This window comes from Protobothrops mucrosquamatus, unplaced genomic scaffold (genome assembly GCF_001527695.2).
Source record: "Protobothrops mucrosquamatus isolate PMUCROS unplaced genomic scaffold, P.Mucros_1.0 scaffold617, whole genome shotgun sequence".
In the NCBI taxonomy this organism is placed as follows: Eukaryota; Metazoa; Chordata; class Lepidosauria; order Squamata; family Viperidae; genus Protobothrops; species Protobothrops mucrosquamatus.
In genome coordinates, this window is record NW_015386913.1 from 332,373 (window position 1) to 353,774 (window position 21,402).

At 34.7% G+C, this 21,402-nt stretch overlaps 1 protein-coding gene across 1 annotated transcript in view; it reads left to right on the top strand.

Moving 5' to 3' along the window:
- WNK2 (WNK lysine deficient protein kinase 2) overlaps positions 1 to 21,402 on the top strand; it is a 106,014-nt gene that overhangs the window by 65,394 nt on the left and 19,218 nt on the right. Inside the window, exons 11-22 of the mRNA XM_029284461.1 lie at positions 2,223 to 2,771; positions 5,735 to 6,040; positions 6,859 to 6,908; positions 8,434 to 8,599; positions 8,677 to 8,793; positions 9,344 to 9,511; positions 9,868 to 9,913; positions 10,493 to 10,609; positions 13,050 to 14,041; positions 17,693 to 17,762; positions 18,652 to 18,707; positions 18,861 to 19,474. Coding sequence (XP_029140294.1) covers positions 2,223 to 2,771; positions 5,735 to 6,040; positions 6,859 to 6,908; positions 8,434 to 8,599; positions 8,677 to 8,793; positions 9,344 to 9,511; positions 9,868 to 9,913; positions 10,493 to 10,609; positions 13,050 to 14,041; positions 17,693 to 17,762; positions 18,652 to 18,707; positions 18,861 to 19,474 — 3,251 coding nt within the window. The remainder of the gene's footprint in view (positions 1 to 2,222; positions 2,772 to 5,734; positions 6,041 to 6,858; positions 6,909 to 8,433; positions 8,600 to 8,676; positions 8,794 to 9,343; positions 9,512 to 9,867; positions 9,914 to 10,492; positions 10,610 to 13,049; positions 14,042 to 17,692; positions 17,763 to 18,651; positions 18,708 to 18,860; positions 19,475 to 21,402) is intronic.

The window sequence follows — 21,402 nt, forward strand, 5'->3', positions numbered from 1 at the left end:
AGCATTCACAACTTCTGGAGGCAGGTTGTTCCACTGATTAATTGTTCTAACTGTCAGGAAATTTCTCCTTAGTTCTAGGTTGCTTCTCTCCTTGATAAGTTTCCATCCATTGCTTCTTGTCCTGCCCTCAGATGCTTTTGGAGAATAGCTTGACTCCCTCTTCTTTGTGGCAGCCCCTGAGATATTGGAAGACTGTTATCATGTCACCCGTAGTCCTGCTTTGCATTAAACTAGACATACCCAATTCCAGCAATCGTTCTTTATATTCCAGTCCCCTGATCATCCTTGTTGCTCTTCTTCTTTCCAGAGTCTCAACATCTTTTTTACACCGATGACCAAAACGCGATGCAGTATTCCTAGTGTGGTCTTACCAAGGCATTATACAAATGATACCATACAAATATTTTGGAATCAATTATTCCTGCCCCCTGTTCCTGTCATAATTGCCTAAATAGCTCCAAAAGCGAGTCCTGATTAAGGTTTCCAGAATACAATAAAATCAAAATTAATTCAGAGATTAACCCCATCCCCTTTTCTCTCCAGACTTTACCCTTAGCCCAGATGGTTCCTCTCTTTCTTTCCAGCTGTTTTGTAATTTTATGGGGGGGGAATGTTTGTGGCTTGATCTTCCTTTAAGTGTGCAGCCACATTTGCCCAAATGAGCCCTCCCTGAAACCTCAAAGAATACATGATGCTCTTTGTGTTTTTACATCTTACTATAGCTATTAAGCAACTACAGATAGAAAGTGTTGGAGTAGGTGCTTCAACTATGATTGCATTGAACGAAATCAGGGTTTTCACAAGCAGGATGTTTGTTGTAAAATCTGATCACATTCAACATGGACATGAATATTATCAAAGCATCACTTACCTTCTAAATGACAATCCATATATTTACCCATCTGAGTTCTAAAAGATCTGAGAGGACTGCAGCTTCCAGAAATCCCAATGATATGGTGTAGTTCCAAGAACTGAATTAAGTAAATCTAGTACAAATGCATTTTTAACTATCCCTGAAACTTTATTACGGAATAATCCATTTTTAAATCCCACTATCTTCATAATTAAAGGTTAGCCTTATTTTTTAATGATGAAGTAAAAATGAGTATGCAAATCATTTTGTATAGTTATAATGAGTAAAACTAATATCTCAAATCAAATCTATAAGATGATATTGATGAATGTATATTAAATAATGGTTTTGTCAAAGTTGCATAATGTTGAACGTTGTTATGCTTACCTATTTGTATTGTGAGTAGCATCGTTTATATACTTACAGCTGCTATCCTGCTGTAAATAATTGGAATTATTTTAAATGCTTATACTTACTTTTTGATAATATATTCCAATTTATCATTTTTAATATGCTCCTCCCAGCCTGAATCTACTTTGTTATGCTTGCTACGGTCATACTTTTTCTGTATTGTTCTTACACACATAATAAGTTGTCCTTACCCACTCTTGATCCTTGACATACTTGCTTCCTGCAGCATCATATCCTCTGCATTGGGGAATTTTTTGCACTAATTCTAAGGCACACTTAATCTGCATTCTGAATATTGCTGAATTTTACCAGTTATTAGTCCACCAGTGCATTATTCAAAATCCTCACATGAGTTCAATTTAGGAGGAAGAGACTAAGTTACATGCAATATATGTATATATTAATTAATAGAAACTTGGAAACTATAGCAGTTTTAGTGTAAAAACTAAAAAGTGTAGAAAGTGCTTGTGCTTATGCATGGGTAGTCATTTCTCCTTTCAGTTGAGAGAACAGCAACATAAGGACATAATACTCTACTGAAGTGAGTAAAAGAGCCTGAACAGACAGAAGCTCCCTGCATACCAAATCAGATACTATTCGTGCGTGCCAGATATTTGCCTAAAATGTTTCTAAACATGCAATGAGTGATTATTAATAGGTCGCTACTTGCTTTATCTATTTCCTTTGTATTTTTGGATTGGTCTGTTAACATGCAGTTGCTTTGAAAGCCTATCGTGCACTTATCCTAGAACAATTTATGAAATATTCTAGAACAACTCATGAAAAATGAATGGAAATCATTTTTCATTTTATTGATTGATACGATTTAGGCACTACCCTACTCCAAATACTCTGGGTTGCTTAAAAAGGAGGAATTGTTTTATTAATAAAAAGCAAATAAATTAATTTAATGTCATCTGGGCTTTTGCAATTTATATAATATTATATTTTCTTCCAGATTCCTCAGTTTCCTGTTATTTCTGCAGTTACCCCTCTGGCAGGACTTGACAGTCATCCTTCAAACCTGTCTGATATACCTGCTGCAAATATGCCCCCCATCCCTGCTCCTTCTCAGTATTTTCCTTCAGCTGTGATAGTACCAAGCCTTCCTGTGAACTCGGCTCTGCCACTGTCATCAAATTCCCCTGCCCTCCCCATGCAAGCAGTCAACCTTCCTCATACTACTGTGGCTTCCTTGGTCTTACCCTGCCAAACAATTGTGCCAAATATGCCGGCTGCTTCAGTACCATTACTTTCTATGCCTCCACCAGGAGTGTCAGTTTTACCAACACATCATGTGGTAGCCCAGCTCTCACAACAACAAATGTACCAGGCTACCCTTCAGCAGATAATACAGAACGAAGCTGTGTCTTCTCCCCTCCACACTCAGAATATGCAAGCTGTTTCACAACAGCAGCAGATGCTGCCTTCACTTCCACAGTCACTTCAGCCAAACATAATTCATCCTTCAGAACAGGCTATGTCTGCATCTGGGGCTGGTAATCAGGTAATCTATTTGACACTGGATTTTCATGGGTTTAGATCATAGGAGTAGTTCCCCAATTGTCAGCTCTGTAGATAGTTCAAATTTTAAAAGAAATTTGGAGATTAATGCCCATCAAGATAGGATAAGGAAACAGAATCCTTAAAAATGAATTGATTAGAATGGTGAAACACTAAACATGAAGGACAGCTTGAAAAGGCTATGTCAGAGGATAAAGAAATGCTTAAGTCACTTCTGTCCCAGGAAGTGACATTATTTCTTCTCAGGAGTGAAAAAAACTTTTAATGTCCAGTTACAGTTAGCGTTTTCCAATATATCACTGCACTCAGACTATAACATGATAATAATTTCTTAATGAAACTAAATCACTTATATAAGTAGGTTTACAGAATAGTGTAATTTCTTTGGAATAGCTGGTTTCTTTAAAAGTAGGTATTTATTTTACAAAGAAGAACTTTAAAATATTTAGTTCTTCATTCTCACAATTACAAATTTAAACAGTGGCTGAAGATACATATTTATCTGTATACCATATGTATATAGATGTATAGATGTGTGTGTGAGAGAGAGTGTACATTTATAAGAAGCTTCTTATAAATATTTATAAAAGATTATAAGGTAAGGTAATGCAACAAAAAACATGTATGGATTGAGAAGAAAATAGTTTATAAAAAGATTGAAGATTTCTTTAAAACAGGAGTGTTACAAGAAAGCATAGCATTTTATCATTTGTCATCTACCACCTCAAGGTCCAGAACATTCCATCTCAAGCTATTGTTCTGTACTTCCAACTTTACTGTATTACGCTTTTGTTTTCAGCCATATATTTGGTACATAAAAATTGTTTGTGAAGAATTTGTGTTCACCTGGTCCCACCCTGATGTCCAATGAATCAATGATACCTATTCTCACTGGCTCCAAAATTAATTGTCTCATCCAATGTTCTTCTTTAAGCATTTCAGATATATCTTTTACTGATGTACCTGTATCAGTTTTGATTCAGACTGTAAGGTTTGTTATCAAATGGGATCTGGAGGCATTATTGAAAAACTATACACATACAAGATGAAAAATAAGGAAATTCAGTCTGTCTCCATTTCACTTTTACTGATGGTTGCTATTATTGTAATTGTTCACTTCACATACAACAAAAATCATGGAAATTTGCTGGTATCATATAAAATGATTCATGACGTTAAATGTTTGTCCTATTTCCCTTACATGGTATAACAACTAATAAATTGAGATAGATGATAGATAGATAGATAGATAGATAGATAGATAGATAGATAGATAGATAGATAGATAGATAGATAGATAGATAGATAGATAGAAAATTTCTGTTGAGTGAGGCACCCGGTCTACCAAATATAAATCAATCTGTTCTGTGTTTCGGATAATACAACTGCCTATATATATAGTGTTTTTGATGCACCCTGTCAGCCCAAATATGGGAGGAAGAAATCTTTTGCCTGTATCAGCTCAATCTAGAGCCATCCATAGGCAGCAGTTGCTACTGCGACATCATTTGTGTTTGGGCCGACAGGGTGCATCAAAAAACACTCAAGATAAATCTCCTCCCCTGGTCTCTTCCCTCCCTGATACAGCTGACAAAGTGAGAAAGAGCCTGTGGCCTAGAGGTCAACACAGCTGCCTAACATGCAAGCAGCCCAGGTTCGAATCTCAGAAGGGTATGTCTGGCTGATGAGAGCTAATCAGCTCGAAATAGCTATCCCAGTCCCCCTTAATTCTTTGTTAGCAATCCAAAAATTTAGGAAACATATAAAATATCTCACTGCAACCAGAATTGGCTAACATATAATATATGCACAATAATAATTTATATAGTATTAAAAGAAATTTTCTTTTTCCTCTATGATTTCCTTTGATGCTATTGCCTTCTTTATTTGTTTCTATATCTCATCTTTTCTTCAGTTTCCTCTTCAGGTAAAGCTTGACTTACTAACTATAGATTTTTTTGAGCAAGAGTAAAAATCTCCACAATGCTAGAGATAAATGAAAAAAAATCTTATTTACCATTTTTATTAAAAAAGTAATCCTATCGGTGCTTTCGTATGTATAGTCTTTATGGCAAAAAATTATTGACATGTTCTAAACACATGCAAAAAAACTAATACAGATAAGCCTGAAAGATTAATTTAATTTGAAGTTTAATTGCATAGATAATACCATGACATAATCCATGATCATAAGTGTGAAATAGATGGCATTGGATTACTCTATTTAGTCTCAGGTAAACATTTGAAATACCCTCAAATAGCTATCTCTTCACATAAAAGCCCCAAATCCAAGGAACAGACTGCTTAAGGAGTTCCCAGTATTCTGTGAAGGTGTGAATGATAACATTAGTCCTTAGGATGTGGCAAATCCAGTTGCATAAAAAGCCCACAATCCACATTTACTCAGTTTGATTTAAATACTATCTCAATTTACTGAAATAACAGCTTGAAATGAAGCTATACTTAACTTAGACTCTCTTGGACAGACAATCTTCTCAGATATAGCCTTTGTATAAATTATTTATATTCTCTAACAAGTAGTTATTTTAATTTACCCTAATGGATATTTAGGTGTATATTTAAATATACACTCATGGTTCATTGCTGCCGCTTCATATTGTAACTGTAACTGTCTAGGAACTTGATGTGCCAATTCAGTTATGTACATATTCATTATAAGGTATTAACTTACACCAATGAGATAAAAAATTTCAGATCCTAATAATCGATAGTTGTTGTGATGATCCAATCAACTTGCTTGCATTTCACACATCCATGAAATCATAGTTTGTGTATGCAGAGTGATCCTCCCTCCCTCCCTTCCTTCTTTCCTTCCTTCCTTCCTTTTTCATTGCAGCATAACAAGGACCTATTTTAATAATGTTGATTTATCTAGTGAGTCTTTAACAGAATTTAGACTAATTACACATTTGATTTTTTGAACAGATTATTGGACATCCTCAGTATGCTGTGGATATTGGAACCCATATACCTGCATTGCCAGTGCAGGCTTCTGCCATTATATCACCACCATTGCAATTGCAGCCTGAAACAATGCTGCCCTGTATTGCTTCAGATGGACTTTCACAAAGCAGTCTTGGCACAACTAATTCAGCAATGCTGGCAGATCACGGACTGCCCCTTCAGGGTTCTGCTTACCTGCAATCCCAGTCAGACAGTCACCAGCTTCCTGGCCAGCAGATTCAAACTACGTGTCCAGCTGCCCCACTAGCTTCAGAACCTCCTCAAGAGGTGGTATGTGTTTTCAATATATAACAAAAATCATTAATCAAGTTAAAAGAGCTGTTTCCAACTTCAAGGGTACATCCTCCAAACTCACTTTATTTTCTGTTTACTTCACTATCTCCGAACTTGAGTACTTTGAAATCACTCAATTTCTTCATTTATATATTTGTTTTCTTTCCACATCTTTTCTTGCCCTTTTGTTTATTTAGCGTTTCAGTTTTACCAGATAGCAATAATACATGCACTGCAGTATATGGACACTCGTGAGAGCCAGTTTGGTCTAGTGAGAGACTATAAATTCTAGTCCTGACTTAGGCATGAAAGCTGGCTGGGTGACTTTGGGCCAGTCACTCAAGTCCACAATGTCAGGCTTGACCAAAAAGCTGGTCAGTCAATTCCTGTTGCAACCAATGTATCAGTACTCAATTGATCAAAAGAAAAGTGGTCCCTGCACTTGCAAAAAAAAAATGCTAGGAAGAAAAAGAAAACATGGACATTTATACTTATGAAAAGGCCTGAGATTTTGTTAGACTTTAGATAAAACCTGATTCTCCAGATATCGCCACCTAACATTTTGTACCAGGGGCAGTACATGATAATTTTCATTGGGAAAATAACTCCAGGGTTAATGTATCTAGTAGTTTGCTCAGAAAAATTCTGCTGCAAAAGTTAATTTGGGCTGTTGGCCAATACTTAATTCTAAACCATTCAAATCTAGTGCTCAAACTGGCTCGATTTGTTTATAAAGTGAAAAAGACTACACACTGATATCAATCTTCAAAATGTAACAGATTTTGTTTAATTATTTCTTCTTTACAATGTAGGAGCAAGCAATACTAGAGAAACAGCAGTCATTGTCACAGAGCTGCGAAAGGTACCTTTTCTATTTGTCTATAACCTGGCATAAAGTTGTCAAACCACTTGCAAAATTACATCAATATTTAGTAAAAGAGTAAAGAATCTTAAGTAATTTCTAAAACGCATACTCATTTTGTGATGTTAATTATATCTCTTTTCTTTTAAGCTCAGGTGATGGTGATGGATAGATTTTTTTTTCCCCCAGAATCTATTTAGCCAGGCCCTTCAGGTCTTTCAACATAAACCCATCACTGTTATTGCGATCAAGTCAGCCAATTTTGCTGATGGTCTTCTTTTTTTCTTTTTGTCTATCTTTTCAATAATTATAGATCTTAGTGAACCTTTGTTGTTATTATTGTTCTCGGCCTTACTTCATCAAGAATTAATATTTTGAGAACAAATACCACAATGGATATTATTGTCCCTTCTGCTTTCAACCATCATCTCTTTCTTTTCCTCTTCTCCCCTTACAATACTCTACTCCATTCCATCATAAAAATATTAGGCTGATGGATACCTAAAATTAGACTGAAGGGTATACAGTATATGACTATAAGACTGAATACTGTCATTTCCTCTTCAAATTAAGAATATTATGCATTGCATAATTAGCATCCTTCATGGCTGCATATTCTTTTTTGCATGGGAAACAAGAAATAGCAGAGGAGCTGTTTTTCAGACAGCCTGGAAGCCTTCTACAAATTCCAACACCATTTCTAAAAGAATGTGTTGGGGCACAGAGAGAGTCATAGAAGAAAGGAAGAATCTATAAACATGTATTTCCCCATTCTGCCAGTTGAATTTCTCAGCTAGCTCAAAAGTCTCTTGTGGAAGGAACAGACTTTCTTTCTATGAAAGATTCTAGACACAACTGAGTGGGTGAAACTTGGTAGAAACTTTAGGAGAAACATTACAATTTAAGGAAGAGCTTCCCATTGATGGAGCCAGGTGGTGGAAACAGAGACTGGGGCCAACCTGTTAAGAGCATTGAAACTATATTTTGCACAGTAGTTACTTCAAACAACAAAGGGATGGGCTACGACAGGGGTCTTCAAACTTGGCCCTTTTATGACTTGTGGACTTCAACTCCCAGCTGGCTGAGGAATTCTGGAAGTTGAAGTCCACAAGTCATAAAAGGGCCAAATTTCAAGATCCCTCGGCTACAACATCTCCACTCATTATTTTTTTAGAACACTTTTATGAAAGTGATATTTCAGATAGAGAGAAATCATTATTTCCTTTTCTACAGATCTTGAATGCTGAGAAATTGAATCAGTTTCTTTTAGATTCTTAACATTAGAGGTTTCCATAGAAGTTTGATTAAATTTGTGCCCATTACATTTTACTTTATTTTATGTATGTTACTTTACAAAATCCATTATTCCCAGAGTCTTAAATGCATGGAGTAAAATTATATAGATCAATCTTTGCTGATTAATGTCTGATTAGTTTGTGTTCTTTGTGGACTTTTTAAGTAAGTCTGTATGCTAATAATTTTTTGTCTTTTTAAAAAATTCCTGCTTTGTCATCTTGCCACAAAGTTATATGAGTCCTGATGTTGCTTCTGGTAAAGAGATGAGTGACAGTTTTGAAGGAATAAGTGGAGGTGGGAAACAAGAAGGAAAACCTTCAAAGAAACATAAAAAATCAGCACGTGCTCGTTCACGCCAGGAAAAATCCAATAGGCCCAAGCTTACCATTTTAAATGTAAGATTACCTCCTTTGCTTAGTTTTTAACCTATCTATTTTATTGGGCGAGATATAATGATTGGCTCTTTTTACAGGTATGCAATACAGGGGATAAGATGGTGGAATGCCAACTAGAAACACACAATCACAAGATGGTCACTTTTAAATTTGATTTAGATGGTGACGCTCCAGAGGAAATTGCTACATATATGGTAGGTTTAAGAATATTAAAATAATATTGACACTTCAGTTTCATAAACTGCACAGATGACAGTACTATTTGTATAGTTACAAAAAATATTTCCAGTGTTTTGGAAATTAGCTGATTGAAATAAAATTAATTTCTGACTAATACCCCTGTTAGTCTATACAAAGGGGAATTAGTTTAGAATAGTTGTTACTTTAACAAACAATAAGTGAACCACTACTTCTTTTTAATCTTTGTTATTTGGAACATTTGCTGTGCAATTGTAGTCTTCAGATTTATTGGTAACAATGTGTTGTGTCAATTAATTGGCTCTAGTAAGATCAAAACAATTGAATCACCTTCATGATTCAAGAATGTTCTGTGAATGCCTCCTATATACTGAATCAGTTATTTACTGTTCAATTGAACTAAGCACAAATTTTGTTTTCTGCAGATAAAAATTCATATTATGGGTTTTTTTAAAAAAATAAATAAGCAATCAGGTAAAAGGGCTGGAGAACAAACACAGAAAAATGGCAGGTTTAAAAAAATATATTTTTGGTGTATTCATATAGGTTGAAAATGAATTTATACTACCAACTGAGAAAGAGATATTTATTGAGCAACTGAAAGAAATCATTGACAAAGCAGAAGATATGCTTAGTGAAGATACTGAAGGAGAACGAAGTTCTGATCAAGGTGTGAGCCCTCAGCAAGATATTTACAAGCTGGAAATCAATGAGGTATTTTTTTTTTTTAAAAAAAGAATAAAATAAATATAACATTTAATGTTTCAGCTACTAAATGTTTCAAACAATAAACATTTCAAACAATAAATATTTAACATAACTTATTTATCTCCTCCAGAAGTTATGGATTACAACTCCCATCATCCATAGTGAAAGATACCATGCCTGTTTGGGATGGATTAGAATGATGGGATTTGTGGTCCAACACATTACTTCTACTAGCTAGCATGCAAAGAAGTATTTAATTATTTTTATGCTACAATATTGTTTTTTTGGTGATGAATTTGAGCAGATTCCAAATGGAAGTACTTTGAAATGCTTTAGTAACACCCTTCTTTTATTTTAAATAGGAGAATCGCCAATCCCATGCAAGAATGCCCATCTACCAACAGAATGGTAAAAGTATTTCTTTGAATATGCATGTATATCACCCAACACTGTAAGGCAGTATATCCCAACCTCAACAACTTTAAAATGTGTGGACTTCAACTCCACAAATTTTCCCAGACAGGAAGTAAATTTCACACATCTTAAAGTTGTTGAAATTGAGAAACACTGCTGTAAGTTAATACTTAATTATAGTAATGACATATTTCAAGATTGTGTCAAAGTCACCCAGCCGGTAGTAATTGCACTGAACACACTGATTTTCTGTGGCACTGCATTTCTTTAAAGATGCTTTTTCATTGTTCTATGCCAATTGCTGTGATGAGAACTTTGGCAGAAAATAAAATGTGAAACTTAATTTGGATAAGTCTGAGAATAGCTTTATATTTATCTCTCATACTGGATTTCAAGTGTTAATCTCCCAGACTGAACTTCAGTCATTAATCTTCATTTGTTGTATTAACATTTGTTGTATTATTTTTAAATGTGGTATCACATTATATTACGTTATAGTATAGTATGCAATAGTGGACTTTTTGCTAATTGTGGGTACAAATGTTTCTTCATTTTAATATTTTCTGTCTTTAGTTCTACATACTGGGAAACGTTGGTTTATCATTTGTCCCGTTGTGGAAAATCAAGCTGCTGAAGTGCCCGAATTCTCTTCTCATCCTCCTCAAAGTACAAAGCAGTCTGAAGCCCCAGGTATCAGTGAGGTTTTAATCTTTAAAAAACAATTTTCAAGCTATTTTCATGGGGAATAAAACAAGGAAAAATATGTATAGGACTATTTACTGATTTATGCAAGTATGCATACATGCTTCATTTTTCTTCTCAAGTGGATACTCATACAATTCTGGTCTCAATCACCATTGTAAGTTGAGGACTACCTGTATGGCTAACTGCGATTAATATGCAATGTATGAATATATATATATATATACATTATAGTCAAAGCTGAAATTAATCAACAATTAAAAGTCTCATGAAAAAGATGTTACAGAAAGATTAAATGTGATGCCTGGGACATTTGCAGATAAAGGACCTCTCCTAAATGCCTTGGAAAGGAAATTTCCTTCTTCAGAAAACTCTGCACAACTCATAATGGGAGAGAGAGTTCTTCAGATAATAAAATTTTGAAATTTTAGGATTTTAGAGATTAACACAATTGCACATAGTATGCTCAACATTCATATTTGTACTAGTGCAAGGATGAGGAGATCCCAAGTTAACAAGCTATCCGCCACTTTTTATACCTTTACAGTGTTTCAAGGGCAGCTTCACATGAAGTATACTGCACGGGTAGAAACAGGATTTAACCAGTGGTGGGATTCAAATATGTGAACAACCGGTTCTCTGTGGATGCTGCTTCTGGAAGTCCATTCTGGGCCTGGGCAACAAAAAATTAGCTACCGGTTCTGCTGAACTGGTGCAAACTGGCTGAATCCCACCACTGGATATAACTGAAATGTGAGTCTGGCTCAGAAAGGATTGCAGCTGGTGCACCAGCTGCAATTACACGACCACTCTTTTGGCTACAGTTACTACGTATGAGTCATATTGTCAAAATGAAGATAATATGTTTTCAGGATGAATGCAGCTCCACACAAAAACAAGTTAAATGCAGTTCCCAAGCATAAGAGTTCTTAAACTATGGGTTGAGCAAAAAGTATGTGCACACAAAATTTAACTGCTATCAGAAATTGCTTCCACTCTACCTAAACAAATCAATATCTGGCTGGTCCAAGCAACTCTATAGCAAGTTCTAGCAGAGCTCCTTTAAAAAAATATCATTATATTGCCACTTAAAGTTCCATTTATTTTTGCAATGATCAGTGCACCATCAAAATAGAAGATCAGGTTGGGAAATAAGATCAGCATGCTAAGATCAGATGCAGAGCAGATGAAAGAAAAGAAGTTGAGGAACAAGATGACCAAAGAATGCCTGATCAGTTCCAATAGTAATAGGTGCCTTGAGTGCAATTCCAAAATATCTGGAGCATCACTTGAACACAATCAGCATTGACAAAACCACCAACAGTCAATTGCAAAAGGCAATTTTTTTAGAATAGCCTACATCCTGCAACAATACCATTAATATTATTATATAACATCTGCCTTCCTCAGGTCTTTGGGAAGGATTTGATAAGTGGACAAAAATGTCAAATCCAGTCTAAACATCTGTCTTATTGTGTGACCAACCATAATATATGGGGAAGCAAGATGGACTGTAAACAAATTTAATACACAGACAACACAAATAAATAAATAAAACAACCGAAGATAGCTAGTACAAATTTAATAAATATATAAAAAATATAACTGAAGATAGCTAGTACAAACACAGAAGTATTGAGAACAAAATTAATCTTTGAAAATTTATATCCCAAATCCTCTAGTTTAGAAAATACTTAAAAAAAATACAAGAACACATAACCACATTCCATTAGCTATCAAAGCAATAATGTCATCCTATGTTATGTAATTTATGGGAAAGTCCATTGTATATTCATGAGAAAATGCGAGTAAAAAAGGGCAAATAGATACTATGTTTATTATGAAATTAATTTTTATTTTGTGGACCCCTTGAAAGGGTGTCAAAGATTCCCAATAGTCTGGAGACCACACTTTGAGAACTGCTGTTTTACAATAAAATATTTATTTCAATCATTTACTTGCTGTGAAGATGGAAATAGTTGGCAGAATCACAGTGTCATAACCTATCTACAAAGCGTACACATTTATGGACATTGCCCTGAACTGGTTTTGTTTTAGACGTGCAGATGTAATTGAAGTTCTTGTCATATAAATTACTTTTAAGTGTTATGTAATACACTGAATGCCTTGATATTAATTTTGATTTTCCAGTTGGTTAAAATGGGACAGTGCATCATTATGGTTAATACCCAATACAGTGCAATAGAGTTGTATTAGAAAAATCACTAGGATGAGCTGTCATACTCTGTGCAATTAAGCATGTATAATTGTTTCATCTAAAATAATTTAGCTGGGAAAATATTTCATCTTTCTTAATTCTTTGGAAAAAGTCTAGTGCTCAATAGTTGTTGAAGTCTTTATAAGTATTTAGATTTTACAAAGTCATTTTCTGAATTCAGAAACTTCCTTTTGCTTTTGTTGTTTATAGGCCTAGAGCTGTTGGATGATCAGCAACAGAGCTCTGCAGTGACAGAAAAACAAACAAACATATCTTATCAACATCTTTCTAATCAACTTAACTCCAATGAATGTCCCAGGGGAACTCCTCCTCCTTCTCCTTTAACACAAGTTTCTGTTCCCTCTTCATTAACTTCCCTTTCTCAGGTCCATCCAGAAACATTCACCGCAATTCCTCCAATGTTAGCTTCAACCACACTAGAAAAAGTTGCTGAAAGTACAGGTCAGCTACAATGCCCTTTGCTACAACCAGACTTAGCCAGTCAGTGTGACACTCTTGCCCATAGTACAGCTACATCTGAAGAACATTTTGAGGATAAGGTCCTTCTAAATGCCTCACAGCACACACTACAAAAGATAGATGAGAAAAATTGTTTTCCCAATACAGAACATGAACACAGCACAGCTGGACTGCCAAAACCATTTCAGTCTGTTCCTGTGCAGACAACAGAAAGTTCTTTCCCTATCATCTCTGATGCTCCCATTTTGGAACTTGAGTCTTCAACCCAAATCCCCAGTTTGTCAGACAACACTCAGCTTGGCCAGATATCACATTCTTTTGTAGATCAGACACCTCCCATGTCCACTGTCTCTGAACCTCCAGTTTTAGCAACATCTCAACTTTCAAGTCCTCCTCACCTCTCAACAGCTGTATCCCAGTTGCATATGCCAACCCAGTCCCAGCCGGTTGCATCCACTGGCTCTGCCATGACTGCACCCCAACCACCTTGTTTGGTAGAATCAGATGGCGAAGGACCACCAAGAGTTGATTTCACTGACAACACAATAAAAAGTTTGGATGAGAAACTTCGCAACCTGCTGTATCAAGAGTATATTCCAACATCATCTGCTTCAGCAGCAACACCAGACCAAGTGGATGGTGAATTTAATCTGGCATCTTTGCCTGCACTTGTGTTAGATTTGAAAATTCCTGGAGCTAAAGATCAACCCTCTCCAATTCTGGCAAGTCAAACCATTCATTTAGAAGTCATACAGATGCCTATTAAAACTGCTGTAGTTCTAATAGATATTTTCAAAATTGGTCCTATTGCTGACTTCTAAGGCAAAGTTATAATTGTTACCTATAACATTTAGTCATATCCTTTGTATTTAAGTACTGAGGTACTCAAAAAAACAAAATGTAACTCTTCTATGTTTCCAATACTGTATTGAAAAAAGAAATCAGATGCCCATTACTAAAATTCATCACATCATAATAATATCTTGTTTACATTGACACTTCTTTGAACTTGGGGTTATTGAATCAATTTTAATATCTTAAACTAAAAGATGATTAAGGGCACCATTTCAAAATAGACAAATAAGGGTGAATTAGGACTCATCGCCTTATTTTATTGGCCTGAGTAGAAAATATCTATCATAGCAGAATTTCCATTTTTATTTAAAGTTGGTCTTTTCTCACTTTGGCCTTTATTAATGTTTTACAAGATATGATGTGGATGGAGACCAATCATATTGTGTCACATTTAGTAGCCAAATACAATATGTGATTTTTAACACTGGATTCCAAAATACACTTGATAAAGATGTCCTTCATGAATAAAAAGCATAAACTTGCTAGAATTTATACCAGTTGAAATGAAAGAATATAACTTTCTTTCTCTCCCAATATTATAATTCCAAATTGCATCAATTCATTCATCTCTATTGTATTGACAGAAAGTCTAGGTAACAACATTTCATCAGTACTCAAGAAAAGGTATAAGCACTGTAAAGAACACCATCTTCAATTAATTTATTTTAAGTACATTGGTCTCAGAATCTCTTAATTCAATGAATGGATGTATGTCAAAATTCATAAATATTTGACACGAGAATACTCCACGTTCTGAGTCTTCAGGCAATAAAGAGAGTCTATTCCCTGGAATTGCTCAAGGAACCAGAAGATTTCCCAGTGGTTAGATTACTTATTAAACATCTGGCCCACAGAATTGATTCAAAAAGAAACATGCCTTACAAATGCTTTTTGTATTTTCTGCACTTCATTAAAAAACAATAAATTCTTAATAAAGGAAGTGCTTGAGAATGGAAACTATTCAATCCAATCCTTGCAATTCTGTACTAGGGATACATGCAGATGCACCCACATATACAAACATTCACATATTTTGTTGGATCTTTCAAACATATCTCTGTTATTCTATCTATCCCTTTTTCTAATTGTTCTTAAGTTCAGATGCTGGAATTCCTGGCATACTTTTTGACTGTTTTCAGATTCATGTTAGTATTCAGAATAAGTTCCAATATTCTACTGTTGTAACTTCTTACAATTTCTTACATGTTTGCACTAACATGTGTATCTAGGGTATCTTACATGATTATGTGATTCATCTCATGATCTCAGTATTTGAGATTATATGCTTTCTTTGTGACCTGTAGAGCCCTAGGATTCAAGTTAATTTAAAAAATCTACAGCTTCTTTCCTAATAGCTGGTACATCTATATAACATATACAAATATGGTTGTTGTTGTTGTTGTTAGTTGCGAAGTCATGTCTGACCCATCGCAACCCCATGGACAACATTCCTCCAGGCCTTCCTCCAGGGGTCACGATGAGTCGGACATGACTTCGCAACTAACAATAACAAATACGATAAGCATCACTATTTAAGAAAGGAAGAAAAAAAATCATACATTTTCATGGCTAGATTCCTAGAAATCATATGGAAGCATATGAATTGAAATATGTGTGCATATATCTGTACATACAAGTTCGATGTACAATCATTTTTCACAATTAGTTTTGCCATCTATATTTCTTGAATGTAATAATTTGTCCACCATTGGACAATTCTCTAATCTCTGAATAAGATTATTACCCAAATTGTGGCATGGGCTTACTGCTCTCTCCCTGTAATTCTGGTCTCAGTCTGGTTTGTCTTTGAAAATATATCTGTTTTAAAAAAAAGTAGCTGTCCATGAATAAACCGTGTAAAACGCATTTGATTTCATCCTTAATAAAACCAAATCAGACATGTTTCATTATTTCTTTCTAGAACCAACTGTGATAAAAATTAAGCTATTACCAAGTAGAATTTAGGTTCTTCTTTAAACAGTTGCTTATGCCTGTCATTAATTTCAAAAACCAAATCCAACCTTTATTCTATTAGTTTATTCTATTATTATGTTAACTTCTCAAAACTTCTCAGTTCTTCTGATAAGATACTTCCTGTTAGTATTTGTTAGGTGTTCCTATCTGTCAGTGTTCTGCTATGGTTGTGAAGAAAAAAGTTCCTTTCCAGAAAAGAACTTCAACATTACCTTCCAGTCCAAAAATGAGACTATTTTGAACACATGCTGGTCCAAATGGAGAAGTTCTTTAGATATGAATGTATTGCTGAACATTTTGAATAATTTAACGGCCCAGCTAGTGTAATTCATACTTACGATCATTTTCAACATGTGCATAGAAAATTCAAACAAGAAGGGAAAGGAACTTATCTGAACATTTGGCAAACTGAAATTCTTTAACCAAGTTGGAACAGCACAGACCTGGTAAAGAGTAATATAGGTAGTCCTTGACTTTCAACCACAATTGAGCCCAAAATTTCTGTTGCTGAGTGAGACATTTGTTAAGGTAGTGTTGCCCCATTTTACGACATTTCTTGCCACAGTTGTTAAGTGAATCACTGCAGTTCTTAAGTTAGTAACAGAGTTGTTAAGTGAATCTGGTTTTCCTATTGACCTGACTTGTCAGAAAGTCACAAAAGGTAATCACATTGCAACCGTCATAAATACGGATCAGTTGCAAAGTGTCTGAATTTTGATCACCTGATCATGGGAGATGAATCAAAGGTTTTAAGTGTAAAAGCAGTAGGTTATAAGTCATTTTTTCCCAATACCTTTGTAATTTTGAATGGCCACTAAATGGACTGTTGTAAGTCAAGGACTCCCAATATGACTTAGACATCTCAAACATAAAACTTTTTTCTCAAATATATATTGGAGATATGTCAAAGAGGAAATCATTATTATGTAAATTAATCCTAGCGCCAAAGTAAATTACACATAAAAATATGTATGTGTGATCACGTGTATATTTTTTTTATTATGTTTGTAGTTTTTTTTTTGTATACTGCCAAGCGCTATATGGTTGTGGCGCTTTAGAAATCAAATAAATGAACTACTTCCTGTTTTCCCTGATTTTAATGTAACCACGTGGTACAGTATGAGCTAGGAACATGTGAAAGAAGTCCACCCCTAAAATAAGAAAAGGGAAGATTGACTCCGTTTCTTTTGCATAATGTCCCTCTTCTAGAAGACTACTCTGCAGTACTTTGAAGTCAGAGTAATAAAAACAGGAAGAGGGACAGCATAATAACAGATTTTACATATCATTTAGATTGAGAAAAAAATTGTGATATAATATGAATTCTATCAGACAACAGAAATTTATATGAAATATTTAGCATATTAAATATTAACCATGTGGTGTCAGAAGGGTATGAAGCCTCCAAATCGTGAAATGCAAATCAGTGACTTAAGAGTGATTTGCTTTAAGATGAAATATAAAAATAATTTTAGAGTTTATATATTTCTATACAGATTAAAACCTTGAAAGATTAATTTAAATTGTTATACTTTGTTTTACAGGAAAAATCCGAAGTTATTTGCACCGGGATTCAGCATTCTGAAATAAACAAACTATTATCAAGCAAAGCAGGTAGTAGAGCATAACTGTAATGTCCATTGTTCTTTCTAAATATCCATATGAACAACTAATATGTGGTAGTTATTAGATATACGGTAATTATTAAGAAAACTAGGAATTAGTGAATGTGTATATCACAATAGCAATGCAGAATGTAGTAATTTCAAAATAAAATTTAATGTGTGATTCTCATGAAAATTTATAGAAATCTATTGTGATGATTTTAATATATGAAATATGTTAAATATGAATTCTATATAAGTAATGATTTTACTTTTAGTGGGGAAGCCAAACCATATAAATTATATGCAGATGGTTTTAAACAACATGCTCTATCTTTTGCATATTGTATACATGCATTATTCAAGTAATTTTTTCCAGAAAAATCCAATGGGCAAATTAGGAAACCATGATTTTGTTCCCTATCGTATACGTGGAAAGCGGGGGGACATTTTTTTCTGAACTGATTTTAAGTAGAAAAAATTGAAATGTCACTGTTTTTAATTATGAAGATCACGTATCATTTTTCTATGATGCATATTTGAACATTATGATGCATATTTGAACATTACTGAATAATGATTGTAAGAAACAAATATCCTATTTTTCTTTAAGTCTTCTTAATAGATTATATTAGACATTTCATAGAATGCTCATCTCATTGAAATTATAATCTTAAGTCATTGTGATATCACGCGTTGGATCTACCACTACGATTTATGTTTAATTCATATATAGCTGACCTATAGTCTTGAATACAACAGTGAAACTAGAGTTATGGCCTTTGAGGATTTTTTAAATAAGAATTTTTCATATTTAACGTTTATTTTGCACTAAAATTTGCCAATCCAGATATATGCATGTTTTCCTTTTGTTTGTTTGTTTCCAATATATTAAACAGGTCAAGATGCAAATGTCAGTTCACCTACTACTATCCTAACATCAGGATACACTCAGGTACTGTGATCTTGTATTGTTTTTTCCCTACATCTTATCCCATTCCTCAGACAATTGCAGCTAACAAAGGGTACTGTTAATTTCTATAAAAATAAAGTTTAAAGGCAGGTAACATGTTAACCAACTAAGCCTTTCTTTCATTTGTTATTTCAGGTTGTTTCTTCTTCACTTACAGCAGACCAGAAGGACATTGCTTACAGGAATGAAAAGGAAAATGTCAATGTATTACTTGAAAAGAAATCTCAAAAAGATGGTTCTATAGACTCCGATGTTAATGTCAAAGAAGCTGAAACACCAGCAAAAACTATAGGCAGATTTTCAGTGATCAGCACTCAAGATGAATTAACTTTATCATCTGTGCATTCCCTGAGGTATTCTGCACCCCCAGATGTTTATCTGGACCATCAGCCTTCTAGCCCTGATACAAAGTCACCTCTACGTCGCGTGCAGACAGCTTCCTCTTTTGATGTTCTTTATGGAAAGGATTCTAGTGATTCTGGAGATGAATCTCTCCTAGGAAAACAAGATGCATCTCCATTGTCACCTCAGAGCAGTAGACTGGGAAATGACAACATTAAAAAGACTTCATGTATTCTGCAAAAGTCAGCAAAGTCAAGTTCACAGGGCCTTAATTCTCCAAATGGATCAAAAATCCCAACTATCAACATAACTTCTTTCCATTCTCAGTCATCGTACGTGAGTAGTGACAATGACTCAGAGTTTGAAGATGCAGACATGAAAAAAGAATTGCAGAACCTGAGAGAAAAGTATGTTTCCATTTTATCCAAACAGAGGGTCTTTAGTGCATATGTGCTTGAGCAGCTTATACAGATACACTTTGACATCTTTTATCATCTGTTCCTTTCTTTTAAAAGCAAATTGTTTTATGTATTTGATGTATAGTATTCTTTCTATGTTTTTGTTCTCATTTTGTTGATAAAAGCAACATTCTGCAGTAAAGAAAAATTGGACATCATGTATTACAAGACAAAAGTGGTTTTATCCACCAAGAGGCATTTTAATTGCCTTCAGAACTGCAAAATAAATGGTATTCACATCGAGCAAGGACATCATATACTTAGGAATCTTTTTTTCAATCATTTACCCCTTGGAAGAATTAAATAAAAGATAGTACTGCTTGAAAATACTTTCAGCAATATAATTTGGTTTGCTAATTGAAATGGCAATAATTTTGTCCCAGATACAGTAAAATTATTTATGACAAATGTATGCTTTGTCTATAGAAGACATGTGAGCTCTTGAGGCAATCCATTCTAAATTGTTAAGAGTAATGTCTTGCGTCTCCTATTGTCTTGGTCCTCTGTGGCTGGAAATTAATCTTGCCTCCACTAAGGCTTATTTGAGAATTTGTTGATTAAAGTATTGGTAAACTAGTCTCAGTGAAAGAGTCTTTGGACTAGATAATTCCTAGGCCTTTTGTTTTTATTCATTTATTATTAAATTTATACACTGCCCATCTCACTGTCCCGTCTGGAAGAAATGTATGGTCTCGGATTTAAATTATTGTGGCTTCTCCATCTAAGTCTAGATGATGATGCATCTTGAGAGAACCACATATAGACAGAACAGGGACCTTGATTTACAGAGAGAGATATGAGTAAATCTCCATATTATTGCAATGCCAACCTCTATATTGAACTTTTATTTTGTTCAGTTACTTTTCCAACACCTTTTTCATCTCACATCATCTGTTCTGTTGCACTAACCTATGCATCGCCAATTGTATTTTGAAGAAATAACATCCTTATTAATTAAAATTATGGATTGGCTTGAAAGATGAATGCTTTCTTACTGTGAACAATTTTGTCCATAAACAATTTATAGATATTTGTTACATACGTATCTTTATATGATTGCATAAGATTCTAGGCTTTACAGAGAAAATATCTGCAGATTCTTTTTCTGCTGTTTCTACATGTTGTTATGCATTAATTTCTTGATTTTCTTTTTTTTTCTTACTATGTTAATCTCCTGTTTTGTTTTGTTTTTGATTATGTATCACTTGGTTGGTGTGATCTCTTACCAACAGCATAGATAGAGCTTTGCGATGGCCTGTCTTCAATCTGGCCCCTAAAAATCTTATAAAACTGCTACTGTTACAATTGAATCCATCCACCATGCTGTTGATTGTTCTCTTTCTTTCCATCTTTCCCAGCATTATGGACTTCTCAAGACAGCTAAGTCTTTCCATAATGTGCCTTGAATGAGACTCTGTATTGATTTGTGTTATAATCTGTTGGATTGTTTTTTCACCCACATTCTTAGATGTCTTCTCCAACACCAAAATTGAAAAGTACTCTTTCTGTCTTGTTCTTCAAAATCCAATTTTTTTGTTTCCACAGTGTCACAAGGAAAATTATTGCCTCCATCATTCTGAATGTTGTGGGTACAGGCATATCATGACATCCAAGTATCTTTTGCAAGGCCTTCATTAATACCCTGCCAACTGCCAATCTATGGCATATTTATAACAACAACAGACTCAGGCTCAACCCTTCCAAGACCGAGTGGCTGTGGTTTCCGGCGCCTCGGCATAGTCAGCTGATGCCATCGCTGACTATAGGGGGCGAAACTTTGGCCCCCTCAGAGAGGGCGCGCAACTTGGGAGTCCTCCTGGATTCACGGCTGACCTTGGATGACCATCTGTCGGCCGTGACCAGGGGGGCGTTTTATC